We start from the raw sequence: 14,520 nt of genomic DNA, 5'->3' as shown, positions 1-14,520 counted from the left end.
AGGGGGGTGTAGGGGCTGATGCTGTGGGGGGGAGAGAGATGACAGATGTGGAAATAAGTGCAGAACAAAAACATGGTGACAACAAATCATACAACTCAGGAGTGAATGTGCAACACTGACCTTTAACCCATGGAACCAAGTAATGTAGATGTATAAACCAAGAAACTTGCTCCAATCTTGTGAAAATAGTCCACTATGTCTCAGATAGTCCATGTTTATACACTTGTAAGGCAAAATTATTGAAGATGGTATACATAACCATGCTATTTACATTCTATATAACTCACTTACTAACTTACTTGACTTAGTAACTCAGTAAGAGCAGTACACACAAACTAAAATATCCATTGATTTACGATATTCAATCTGCAGGTAAATCCACACCAATTTAATTTGTTGTTTCCCAGATTTTTTCAGAAAAAATATGAAGTGACAGGGCAAAAAAAAAAAACAAACAAACAGGCCAAGGCACCCCATGATAGCCGGAAATGTTACAAAATTAGCCATGAAGTCAACATACCAGGCTGGTTTATAATTAAAACAATAGATTTTGAACTTTTAATGAAACAAAGTTGCATTGTTACATTGAAAAACTTTAACAACTAGGAAGAAAAGGACTTCTTCAACCCTTGGGACCAAAATATGCCTTTCATTGAGCATTTTGCAGTTGATTTAAGAACCTAAAAAATACTTTTTTTTTGCAAATTAGAAAATAATGGACAGGCCTAATCCGAGAAACAACAGATTTTTAAATTGGTGTGGCCTAAACAACAATAATCTTACACGTCAGAATATTTAGCAAGGTATCTACATATATGTCTTAAAGCCAACTGAAGACTACATGGATTCCTTCATCATTGCTATCTGTGACAACAGTATAAGATCCAGCATGACGTGAGAATGCAGACTTACTTGATGCCTGTGAGACTTGTTGCATGTGTGGAGGCCTCATGCCCACCCCACCGTTAGCCATGGGCAGCTGAGAGGTGGCATTTATCCTTCTGTAAGAACAAATGGTGCATGTAAAGCCTCTGTCACATAGCCAAATATTGCAGAACTCCCAGGCCTCGAAAATACACATAGAACACTACACTATTCCGTATCGCCCGAGATATGAGCCCGACCGCGCCTCGGATCACCCGACAGCCAAAGGCCGCATGGAGATCTGATCCGCGGGAGGGCCGGGACCGAGGGTGATGCGGAATACACCGTGTTGTATTTTATTTATGTCATACCCACCCAAGAAAACACGCCTTTCAATGCGAAATGAGCGAAAATTTGGTGTCCCTGAACAAAAAATATGCAACATCAATTCCAACGTCCGAATTCTGCATTCAAATTTTTTAAAGCGGTGCACGCGGTTTGGGTGAAACGCGTTTGGATCGTTTTATGGAAGCCCGGACCGTACGCGTAAAGAAGCCTGGGCCGGGAAACCCGTATTGAACGTAATCGCGACTCAGGTACATGTATGACATAAATGATAGTATCATGTGCACAACATCATATCATGTGCACGACACCATCTTCGAATCCATGATTGGTCAAATTTAAATGTTTGTCAGAGTATTATGGGCTGCCAGCGACCCGCAGCAAGATGGATGGATCGCGTTTCTAAATGACATGGATCTGACTAAAATTCACCTCAAATTTGATTCGATTCATATAGAAAGGTAGGCGCAGCTAAATCTGGTCAGACTGCTCACCTACACACTTTTCAGACATATTACCCATTCTTGAACACCTCATTTTGATTGATCTTCTAGCAGTGAGTCAAAGAAAAGTGTTTGTGTATGATGTGTATGTTGTTGGTTAATTAAAAATTGAGAAGAATGGAATGTTAGGAAAGCCCCTCACCTATAGCCAGGCTCCTCTCCTCCAGGCCCTTGGCTTGTCCTGTTGCCAGAACAACAAAACATTTCTCAGAATAGTTCAAGGACACCAAAAGATGACCAAGTGTTAATACATGTAGTCTACAGAATATTTCTTATACTGTACATGTACATGCATACAGTTCTACGACAGCATGAAAATAGGCACCTTACATTATCCATGGGAAAAGCTTTGAGACTTTGTTTCCAGCAAAAAAAGAAGGCCAAGAAAGAACTATGTTCTAACTTTTACCGCACAACTGAAATTTGAAAAGCATGAAAACAACAACACACATCCATTACAATTGTTAAAATTGTATTAGTCAGTTTTGTTTTGTACGAGATATACAGATCTATGTGCAGAGAGTATAGGCAATAGCTGAATGAGGTTGAAAGTCAGTTGCTGCTATCTACAAGAGGCAAGCATGCAAAAATAACCAAGGAGAGACTTGGGGAGCTTCACAACTCTCTTAGCAAGACAAACCAAATGATAACCATCACCACATACAAACACCCTCAACTGAACATGGATTGTTCCACTAATGCTACATTTCTGTCACATTTTGGAATGAACCATTCTGGAATTGGGGTACAGGAGATGTTGTCCCTCCCTGGTGGAACCTACCGATAGCCGTACCTATACCCAGAGTCTTCCTGTGACCCTGCATTCATTCTGTAAACAACAACAAAACAAACAAGTCAACATTAACCTCTGAATAATGAACATTGATGTAAACAAATAGCAATTCAGTATCATTTTTTTCTTTTGTCTGAGAAACAAGCAGTTTTTTGGGAAGTGGCCTAACCAACCTGCATATACCCAGTACATGGACCAGTACAGGTTAGGTGCAGGTAGACATCAGAAATACCTGCGCAGCTCCAATTTTACCTGCACTAACCTGCACATACCCAGTACATGGACCAGTGCAGGTTAGGTGCAGGTAGACATCAGGCCCAATTTTAAGAAAAGTGCTATCGTTCGATCTAAAGATTGGCCCATTCCATCTGCTGTTGGCCATCAAACAAGTGTTCCATTGCGGGTTATCTGGGGTCATGTTGCACGCAAGTCGTGCGCAATGACCCACACTTTCAATTTTATGTGCCTAAGATCATTACGTCATCTACAATTACGACGATGGAATTTGCCGACCAAACTGCTGGGATGAAAGATGGACTGATATATGCTGTATTTGCTCCCAAGCAAATGTCAGCCTTTCTAGTTAGCTGTTCAGTTATCATGTATCCATGTCTGACCTGTATCCTGGGTCCTCTGCAGGGACGTTAGACCGGCGCATGTTGGGGAGGGTCCGGTAACCCGGCGCTGTCATCTCAGGCGGTCTGTGTTCTGCCTGGCCACGCCGTCCACTGGATCTGTGTCACGGTCAAGTACAACACTGTCAACTTCACACTGACTCAGAAACAAGAGTATAACAGAATTTAATAAGACACACTGGACTAATTCGTCTGTGAGGGCATTTGTCTTAAATGGTGGTGAACAAACTTCCAAGGCCACACCAATTTGATTTGTTGTTTCTTGTGTTCTTTCAGAAAAAATATGAAGTGACAGGACGAAAAAATAAATAAAAACAGGCCTAGGCATCTAATGATAGCCCCAAAAGCTACGATAGCATCTAACATCCGTGTCCATAATATCACCAGGGTCCATAATATCGCCACCTTGAGAAAAAGTGTGCTTAAAGATATTTTTACTGCAACACACTTTTGGTTTGTACATTTGATGTGTGAAGGAGTGCATACCAAAAGTATGTTGCAGTAAAAATATCTTTAAGCACACTTTTTCTCAAGGTGGCGATATTATGGACCCTGGTGATATTATGGACACAGATGTTACATGTATGATATAATTCAAACAATGATTTTTTAACTTTATTGATTGAAATAATGAGATTTTCTACACTCAATGAGACGGACATCATGAAACCTACCTGTGCACTGTGGCATAGTTCATCTGCTGTTGCCCAGCGCTCACCATAGGGGGCGGGGCTGGTGGAGGGGGCGGGGCTCCACCGCCATGATTGACAGCTGCCATATCCCCCTGCTGGCCCATGGACTGTACCATTCCCTGCTGTGAGCCAGGCGGGGGTGGAGGGGCCACTGGAGGAGGGGCACTAATGGACCTCGCGTGTGACGATCTCTGGTACTGTGAGGAGACGGAGCCTGGCCGGTTGTTGACGGGGGACGGCGTGTACTCGTTGGGAACTATTGGGGTTCTAACTACCTGTGGCGTTCTGTAGTCGGACGACTTGTTGGTGGTTTGCATGGCGGGAGGGGTGGTGGGGGTGGCTACTCTGAGCGAGGCTCTGTGGGGGGGTTTTGGACTGCGTGATTTTGACACCGTGTCCGACATCGTCCAGAAGGGAATAGTCAATCAGTTTTCTCTCGTATTTGACGGGTCGGTCGAGGCGCGCGGGCGCCATGATCTTGTGTGTTCTCGTGGCTGTTTTGTTGGTTGTCAGCACGCCGATTTCTCTCCTCGCACCTTTTCTTTGTGAATGTCCACAGTCTGGAAACATACACCACAGTTACTGTCAGCTGGAAAAAAGCTTTTAAAATACTGACATACTTGAAATACAGTTGCAAGGCATATCTTGTCATGGAAATGATTACCTGTTACTACAACCTGTTAGGCCTAGGAAAATTAATGTTGTATTTCCGGTTTTCCTCCTGAAAGTAAGTTTCTTCTATTGCTGTTTGTTTGCGACTTTCTTCTCATAATGCATTTCAGACTGTTTAGAGGGTTTGAAATTCAGATGTCAAATTCAAAATTTTATAGCCGATAGTAGTATATCAAAAAAAGGCTAGGGTTTTTGATAGGGTTGGTCAGGAAAACTGGAACACAACATGTTTCCTAGGCCTTAGGCCACACTGACTTAATTTTATGGATGACATCCTCTGAAGACCCCCAAACTAGTGTGCGCAGGCGAATAAAAAAAATCCAGCCAATAATAAAAATGCGACTAAACCACAAAGGAATTCAAAGCTGGTATTGTGAATTTGCTGCAGTACTTAGCGACGTATACGACAAGACAGCACATGCTGGCTTTTTGTGGAATTTATGAATTGGCACTATAGTTATACTAGTATACTGAATCGTGGAGCTTCGGTAGCCTGGGTGCCCGTATTGTCGCTAGCTACCATGGACTACCCAAGCCTAGAGCCAGGCCAGAGCCCCGGTGGACGTGATCTTTTTTTTTTTTGAGAACAGGCAAAAATCAATGCATGCGGATGTCATCCATAAAATTACATTGGTGTGGCCTTACTGATATCACAAAAAAACTGTTGAAGTAAACTGTGGCTGTTTTGTTACCATAGAAATGTGGTTGATGGCTGACTCCATCTTCTGTAGCTGGTTAGCCTGGATGTCCATCATCTGCAGCATGTTGGTGGCGAGGGAGTTGATCTGGTACGCCACACTGGCTAGCGACTGTGTCGTATAGCTCTTTGTCTCTTCCAGTGCCGTTCTCTTGTCCTGGCTCTGTACAACAGAATCAAGCAACAGATAAATAAGACTTGAAATTCATTTTGGGAATAGGAGCACTGTTGCACCCAACCTAAAAATTAAGGTGCACAAAAATGTTTTGGGGTGCACCGTATAAAACAAAACCTAATTACAGATCTTACTGCTCCTCTTCTGACCTTAAATTTGAAATGGGAGCTAACTTCAAAATCTTAAACAAGTACTACAACAAAGGTTTTATTATTTTTCTGATGCTTAGATGTCAAGAATATCTTGTATACTATTATACATTTGGTATGTACAAATATACCTACAAAAATATTTAGGTGCACCAGTGAACCCAGAGAAAAAATTGGTGCACAGGTCCAATTTTGGGTGCACTAAGGTGCAAATGCACCCAGTATTTTGAGCCCTGCTTACAGAATATAGAAGTAACAAAAGAAAGGAATTTATTGAGGGATTTGATTTATTAATTAAAGGACGGCTGTCAGTAAAGCATATTATGTTCTTCATATATGTCTGTTTTGTATACATTGTTTTATCAGACCTCCTGACACACATGTGATGTTTTGGACGCACATAACTACTCATCCCTCTAATGGCTTCCCAATTATACCAGTAGCGGTCACTTACTGAGTTACTCACCCACTTTATTTCCTGTGCTGAGTGCCTGAGCTATACATAATTAATAAGCTCATTATCTAATTATAGCAGGTCATTGTGGGGCTCATGATTCCCGGTTGAGAGCAGTTTATAATAAGATTATTCTTGCTCTAAGGCCACACCAATTTAATTTCTTGGTTAACGGATTTTTCAAGAAAAAAAATGGAGCGGGCGGGCGAAAAAAAAATTAAAATAAAAATTTGAGACTACCTGCCATACAGCCATGTAGTAAGCAATCCATTAAGTTAAGTTACAAAATGATATAAGACATTATATTGGACACTTATTGAACTGAAAGGACCATTACTACATGAGCAACTTCTTTTACATCCCTTTACAATTATTCGTATTATTTTGCAAGATACACATCTTTACTGTATGAACAACAAACTGTCAGTTGACAAGACTCTGATCCAACTGAATTCACTTTTATTCATCTTTCAAAGTTCCAAAGAGTGGTTGAAATCAGGGAGCTCTGTTCAGATCCCATTGTTTTCTTAGAGTTGAGGGAACACAGCTTACCACTGGGCTGGGCATTCTATTGTGTCTGGCTGATATGGAAGTTATTTAGAGCTTGAAATTTACAATATCCTAAATATATGTTTTAGACAAATTTTCCAGGAATGTTTAAAAGTTATTGTCAAAAGAATTAACTACTTAAACAGATATTTTATTCTTTTTTTTATCTTTCCCCAATTCCCAAATACTACCGGTAGTATCCATTTTATATTTCCCATTATACACTTTAGGTATGCTACAGCTACATTATACATAGCCAAAATGCAAGCAAATAGCCACATTGACACACTCTTCAAGTTGCCACAAATTCAATGGTCTAGGGTTTCACTATAAAGTCCTTGATGTATGGGGATTTTTTATTTGTAGGGGGAACCATTTTATTCAAAAATTTAAATATAAACATTAATGCATTATTTGCAATTGTACTCCTGTTTATAGGTATCTAAATAAGATGTAACATTGTTAGAATGCCACAAGCACATGTAGTATTTTTCACAGAGTAACTTCTATAATTAAAAGGACCTGTTTCCCCCTACTCGAAGTGGACTCTTCCGACCGTGAGAAAAAGTTGCTTTAGTGAATGGACATACGTGCATGTGTCATGGAGGACTTTTTACTTTGCCAAATTCCCATGTTTGTGGTAGGATTTTGTACTTTTTGAGAGTAATACAGTTTGTGATGCCAGAATACATTGTTATGTCGTGTTATTTTTACATATTCCCTGGAAAATAGATCGTTTTGAAGGTGTGTGTGCATGTGCCGCCCAGGCCGAGTTTATACGTTGGGCCGATCACTTTTAACGCCCTTTACTAGCACGTTTCCGACACAATACGTGTTTTAAAATATAATATATATCTAAAAGGGAGATGATATGTTGTTACAGGCACGATGACTCAGTAAATCTGCCGTACGTTTGTCGTCAGTGAAGTTTTGTCCCATGAATGGTGACATGACATGTGCAAAGGGGGTGGGGGGCGAGTTCTATATCAAAAGAATTTGACGAACTTTTGAAGAGGCAACCTAGCTTTCCAAACAATTGCACTCAGAAAAATGTTTCTGCCTTAAAGCAATGTATTTTTAATGCTGTTAACTATGCCCAAATTTTGAAAAATTACAACGTACCGGCCACGGTGGATTTTGGGGCCCCCAATTCGGGACCCGAGAGTATGGATTTTTGTTCTGTTTTTATTTTTATTTCATTTTGGCAAAAAAACGAAGCGGCGAATCCGTTAACCAAGGAAATAAAATGGTGTGGCCTAATATAATATAATAACATCACATTGATTCTTTGCAAATTTAAGCTTTAAATGACGTAAAGCATTCCTACATTGTCAAAGGGTTAGTCTAGACATTTCCTATATATGATCTACAGGAATTGTGCTAGTGCTGTATGATATATATATTCATCATATATATTAAGACATCACAAAATACAAATAATACAACTCTAAGACTGAAGTTGACTTTGAAGATGCAATAAATACTTATTTTCCAAACAATAATGTGTTTGATTTAGATGGTACACAATTATTACTGAACTATGTTCACAGTCACATACAATAAGATAATACTTCTTGTATCGTACAGGCATGTGCAGTATTATATGCTGTAATACCATATCTGGCATTGAACAATCTGTAGCAATTTGTAACTCATGTACATTGTATGTATAAATCTACATCATACATATCATGTACATGTTTTGCTATTCTTGCTGATTTAATACTGGAGAGATTCCAACAGCAAAATATTTGTGACTATGCAACATCTACTGACAAGTCTTAGTGTGAGACAATTCCATATTTCAGTTCTACACAGTGCAGTTCTACACTTGTACATCTGCCAATGGTTAAGAAGCTGATCCAGTGAAAACCACAGGCACAAAGCCAGACCCTAGGTTTGTATTGATCTGTATTGATCACATGTAGGTTGATGGCAGGCTCTCTACACAGCCGGGGATCAGGTAGGGACATTCCCACTGGGGCAGATATGGTGAGGGAATGTATAATGATGGTGTGTACATGTATGGCTACGTGCCAGTACACTGTATCTGTACCTGTACCTGTAAAACTGTACAAGTACAGGGCTAGATCATGTATACCTTTACCATTAACTCAGGCAATTCAAGGCCCACTGCAGAAACCACCTTTTGTCCTGATTTTCATTTTTGCCCCAATTTCACACTAATATCCTAAGTAAGTCTAAGCCGTCCAGTGGCGTCCACCCATTCCAACTTGTGTCCACACATTCATGCACGATTTGCTGCTAGGTAGGAATAGTTTTTGCATATTCATCTGCTCATACTAAATTGTATTGTCTTCTGCCACCAATTAAGGATATTAACATTATTTCTTGTTTTGCACTTATCTACCTAATGCATTGTAGTAGCCACTTGGAATTTATCCAAAGCGTAATCGAGAAGTTTCCTGAATTCAGCCTAATACATACGTAGCCAGCTCTCAAAATTTAGCGTAGAGCGTTGTCGGGGACCCCCCCCCCCCCATGCAGGCCCCCTACAAGAAACTGACTCTACAGTAGTCTCCATCAGGGACCCTGATGAAGTGATAACCCTTCTCATGACCTCTGACCCGCATACTGACAGGTCAAAGGCAGCAGTAATCAGTCTCTGATGACCCCTGACCTGAGGTCATACTTCACTGTCAGTCCAAGTACAACAGTATTATTGTACAGGGAACTTTCCACAGCAGATAACATGAACATGGCTTGCAAATGCATATACAGGTGATTAGTGTTGTGTACTGGTTCACTGGACCGGTTCCGGACTTATAAAAATGTTTAGGTTCAAGTCCAAAAAAGCCTAAAAGTTAAGAGCCAATTCCGGATTTGTTTGAAAAAAAAAACATGTCACATATCCCTTTTCTTTCCAAACCACCTAAAACCTTCCATAGATTGCTAAATCTGTGCTACAAAATGAATCAAACATTACCATCGGGCATCGTCAAGTGTCACCCTCAGTGTTATGTGGCCACAGTTTTGCCCATACAACATTGCAAGGTTGCCGACATGCACTTTGGTATATGCCATGGGTTTAGGTCTGGACTTACGAGTCCGGAACTGAACCTAAACCTCTGGACTTGAATCTGGACCTGAACCTAAATGTGGGTTTAGGTGCACAGCACTACAGGTGTTTTTACCTGAAAAGGTATACAGGAAATGCCTGTATGTTGTTGAGCAAAGAATTGAAAAATAAAAAAAAAAAGGTGCAAGAAAAAAGTCATAATGGCACGCATTCATCTTCATTGAAATGTACGTTTTAGCTAATAGAATTAAAACGTACTCAATTATGCAAAAACAATTATCACCAAGGCAGCACTAACACTGGAATGCTTTTTGAGAAACTCTACCAAAATGTGAACAGGGCATACCTTATCATGAGGATTTTTTTATTTAGGTTATAACTTATAAATAGATCACTTTTAATCAAAATTTGCCTAGTGCCCCTAGCAGTCTAGCGTACAATTTTTATTACAAATGGTAAGTATACCTTCAGAACTGGGGATGATGACAATAAAAATATCAATCAGAAAATCATTGTTGCAAAAATCATCAAAATATATAGGACAACTCCATATCTGGGTGCACAAGGCCTTGCCTGTGATAATTTATTCCCCTGTCCTGATACACCATATTTAGCAGGGCTCAAAATTTATTTTTTGGGAAAAGCTGACCCAACCTAAAAAATTAGGTACACAGAAATGTTTTTGGGTGCACCATATAAAAAAAAAAATTACAGATCTTACGGCTCCTCTTCTGAGCTTGAATCTGAAATGGGAGCTAACTGCAAAATCTTCATGTACTACAAGAAATATTTTATTATTCTTTTACACTTAGACACCAAAACAATATCCTGCATAATATTATACATGTGACATGTACAAAAATACCTACAAAAATATTTGGTTGCACCAGTGTACCACAGAAAAAAAATTAGGTGCACAGCTCCAATTTTGGATGCACTAAGGTGCACATGCACCCAGTATTTCCAGCCCTGTCAAGCCATGATAATTTATTTCCCTGTCCTGATGTACCATATTTGGGATGCTCCAAATGCTGCTGACTGATGATCAAGACAAACTATGTTGCCCCCCCAGGCTGACGATATCATCACTCTGCGTGCAGCCATTAACAATGATGTCATCATTACACGTGCACCTGCGGCCATGAAAATCCCTCCCACGACTCCTCAAATTAGTAGAAAATATACCAGGCAAATGTTTCTCCTGCAAGAGTTTGATCTTATCCTATCAAAAACATTCCAGAAGATAAAAGATAAAAGGGACAGGCTGTTGGAACTGAGGTTGCTGAAATGCAATCATTCAATTTTTAAGTTGCTACATCAGAGTACATGTATCTTACATTTTCATTTTGTCTTTCTCATAGTGTCCACCTGTTCACATTCAAGCAGTCATCATTAGGCCACACCAATTCTATTTGTTGTTTCTCGCATTTGCCTCTTTCTGATTTGTTATTATTTATCTATTTTTTTCCCTGTCGCTTCATATTTTTTCTGAAAAAAATCTGAGAACCAACAAATAATGTATGATGCTTTTTTCGAGTAACTTATGATACAATCATGCATTTGCTACAGCTCGAATTTATAATCAAATGCACTGGGTCAACCGTAATCTTCATCATAAGTGTGCTGGGTTCTTTTACATGTATAGGCTGGGAGCTTGAGTTCTATGTCTGAAGCTATGTCATACATGGGGCTGATGGTTTGACATCACCGTCTGACTACATGTACATGTACAATCCCTCACAAACATGGCAGAGTTGAGCCACTCCAGGATGAAACTCGTGTCTAATGGTCCACGCAATTTGACCCATACAGCCAACCAGCGGGATTGAGTTACCGATTGCGCCACACTATCAACTCATAAAGAATATATTGTGTAGTGTATTCTCCGGCAATGATGGAACTACCTTGTGAACCAGACTGCACCACAGTCCATTTGAGGCCATACCAATTTAATTTGTTGTTTCTTAGATTTTTTCAGAAAAAATATGAAATGACAGGGCGAAATGAAAAAAAAAGGCCAAGGCACCCCATGAAGGCCGGAAATGATATGATATGAGCCACAAAGTGAACATACCAGGTTAGTAATTAAAACAGTAGACTTTGAACTTTTAATAACACAAAGTTGCAATGTTATACATGTATTGAAACACTTCAACAACTAGGAAGAAAAGAACTTTCTTCAACCGTTGGGGCCAAAATATGTCTTTAACACTGGTCAGTTTAAATTGGGAAGTTCAGTTTCCCGATTTCAAGGCGGCCATCTTGGTTATCCAATTTTCTAACTTTTTTTCTACTGAAGATACAGTTCACTTTTACATGTCATTGGAAAGAGCATGATTTCCCCTGCATCATGATGTCTTTAATTTGGTCATAACATGTAACATTATGAAGATATTCCGTTTTGAAAGTTGCCCAGACCATTGGTCTATTGGCTGGACCATGGAGGTAGAAAAATGAGAAGGAGGGAGCTCAAACTTTCTGCCTATTGTCCGATGTTGGCCGCGGGCGTCAAAACTGTAATTGGCACGAACTTGTCAATTGCCCTGATTTGCGTAGCCCCCAGAGCGGCACACCAGAGTTTTCCATTGTTATTAATGTCAGTGACAAGACGGCATGCCCGGCATTGACGACTATAAGTGTAGCAACTTTTATTCTATGATAACTTTGTATCAAATTTGAGGATTACTTCGATGAATGCAGGGAGGGAAGAAGCATGTATCAAAGACGACAAACTTGACGGACGGCACGGCAACTATTTTCTAGTAACCAGATTTCATTGTTATTTCTAGAAATCTTTATACCCCGATACTTGAAACAACAGGAGGTTAAATATCTTTGGTCAAATCCTTGTTTGAGGAACATGTAACGCTACAACCGGTAACCACAATCAACCAAAGAATTGAGCGCATGTGTCACTTGAAATATTTCCTTGTGGTAGAATAACAACAAGCAAGGGTGTCCCGGTTACTACAAGAATGTCTCGTTTCTATTTGGGCCTTCGAGCACAAAATCCATTTTCTACACACCTCCTCTGCTAGCAGAGAGGCACACAGCTTGTAGAATATCGCCACAAATAGTCCACTTTGCCGGAAAAATCGCTACTTTGCCAGTTACGGAAGTTTGGAAAATAGAACATCCACATCGTCAACTATCCAGAATAAATATCGGCAAATCTAGAAAAAATAACACAAATTCATACCAGACGATTGTATTTGTTGAAATGTTCCAGTTCTAAAATGTTCGATTCAAGCTTTAGAAACACAAAAAAACGCAGTAACTCGCCCATTTTTCGTCGCACAACAAACATAAACATATCTGCGTGTCCGCCATTTCTATCCGCTCCCGATGCTGACTTCTGCGCAGCAATACGACGCAACCCAAATAAGGAAATGCTCGGAAACTCGGGTATGTCGGTCCCCGCTCGGAATGGACTCGGCCAGACTCGGCCACCGTCGCTGACAGCGACGTCATTTTCGGCTCATTTGCATAGCCATATATGGAATTCTGGCGGGAGAGACCGCGGCGAACATAGGCATCAAACAAAGTACCGCCGGGCCGGCGGACAATAGAACCCAGCGGGATCTAGCGCCGCAAAACAAAAGGCCGCGGCGGGTGCTAAATACGTGCTCCCTCCTTTCTCTCTTTTACCTCCATGGCTGGACCATGTGAACAACGCACAGACCACACTTGGTTATGCATATACCACAGTGGCCTAGCAGTAACCCACTCCAATGCAAATGAGTTATAATTGGCCATTCCACACTGAACAAAGCACTCGCATAATGAGTTATCATACCTTGCTTGTCAGACCACTGGCCTGCGCTAGGTTCAATGGGCAAGGTGATTAGAGGTGTGAAGTCCAGTCTGGCCAGGGCCAAGACCACAATGGCCTGGCCCAATCAACACCTAGTTGTTTATACAGCCCACCTGGCCTAAATTATAGGCCATACATGATCTTACCTCAGACCAGTGGTCTAATGCATTTTCAATCAATCATATCTAAGCCTATGAACATCACTAGCTAATAATTTTCACATGACTACTTTCATGATGAAAAGAACTTTCAGATGATACCACACTTATAGGCAGAAATTTGATATTTCTGCAGTTTCCCGATTGCTTCTGTTTTTCCCAATTTGAACTGACCAGTGTTCTTTCATTGAGCATTTTGCAGTTGATTTAGAACCTAAAATCTCCTTTTTTTTTGCAAATCAGAAAAAAAATGGACAGGGCCAATCCAAGAAACAACAAATTAAATTGTTGAGCCTGAACACAGAATACATCTGCCCTTCTGAGGGAAGATTGCTCTCTGCAATACATACATGAACATGTGTCTGTAAATGACTCATGCCAGGCCATCACATTTGGACCAAAATAGAGGCCAGGAGATGAGGAAGAGAGATAAAGATTTCTCTCAATAACTTCTGTAGAGGCCCAACAGCTGTACAACAGAACTTGTAGGGACATGTCAGAAATCAAAATCTATTTATACTCATAGTCAAGTCAAGTCAAGTCAAGTTTATTGCGCAACAATTGCATTTGATACAATGTATGGCAAGTAACACTTAATAACTATAAACTATAGGGATAGGTGCACTGGTGAGGCTAAACAAAAATTTTTAGTTACACAGAAAAATTTTGGGTGCACAACATATATATGATTGAGTACAACGTCAATAAAAGGTAGTTACAATTTAATACAAACTATTTGTTTGAAGTTTACAACTTACTGAAGATTTTAACAGAAGTTTATTATTTTTGCTGTCACTTAAGTTTCCAGAAAGTGCTGCATACTTAAAGTGTATAATAATAATATTTTTACATACGTAATTCTACTACTGGTATAGAAATCAGTGTACACTACAGTACAGTCCCAATTTTTAGTGCACAATAAATATATCATGTAGAAATTTACCCAGTATTTTAGGCCCTGCAAGTAAAATGGTAAGCTT

At 40.0% G+C, this 14,520-nt stretch overlaps 1 protein-coding gene across 1 annotated transcript in view; it reads right to left on the bottom strand.

Annotated features, from left to right (window-relative positions):
• LOC109486692 (abl interactor 2-like) overlaps positions 1-14,520 on the bottom strand; it is a 34,653-nt gene that overhangs the window by 5,192 nt on the left and 14,941 nt on the right. Inside the window, 8 exon segments of the mRNA XM_019790583.1 lie at positions 913-1,001; positions 1,855-1,893; positions 2,494-2,541; positions 3,123-3,239; positions 3,815-4,185; positions 4,187-4,368; positions 4,371-4,392; positions 5,197-5,364. Coding sequence (XP_019646142.1) covers positions 913-1,001; positions 1,855-1,893; positions 2,494-2,541; positions 3,123-3,239; positions 3,815-4,185; positions 4,187-4,368; positions 4,371-4,392; positions 5,197-5,364 — 1,036 coding nt within the window.

Source organism: Branchiostoma belcheri, unplaced genomic scaffold (assembly GCF_001625305.1).
Source record: "Branchiostoma belcheri isolate BF01 breed outbred unplaced genomic scaffold, Haploidv18h27 scaffold82, whole genome shotgun sequence".
Taxonomy (NCBI): Eukaryota; Metazoa; Chordata; class Leptocardii; order Amphioxiformes; family Branchiostomatidae; genus Branchiostoma; species Branchiostoma belcheri.
Note: the sequence above shows the minus strand (reverse complement) of the source record. Positions and strands in the feature narration are given on the sequence as shown.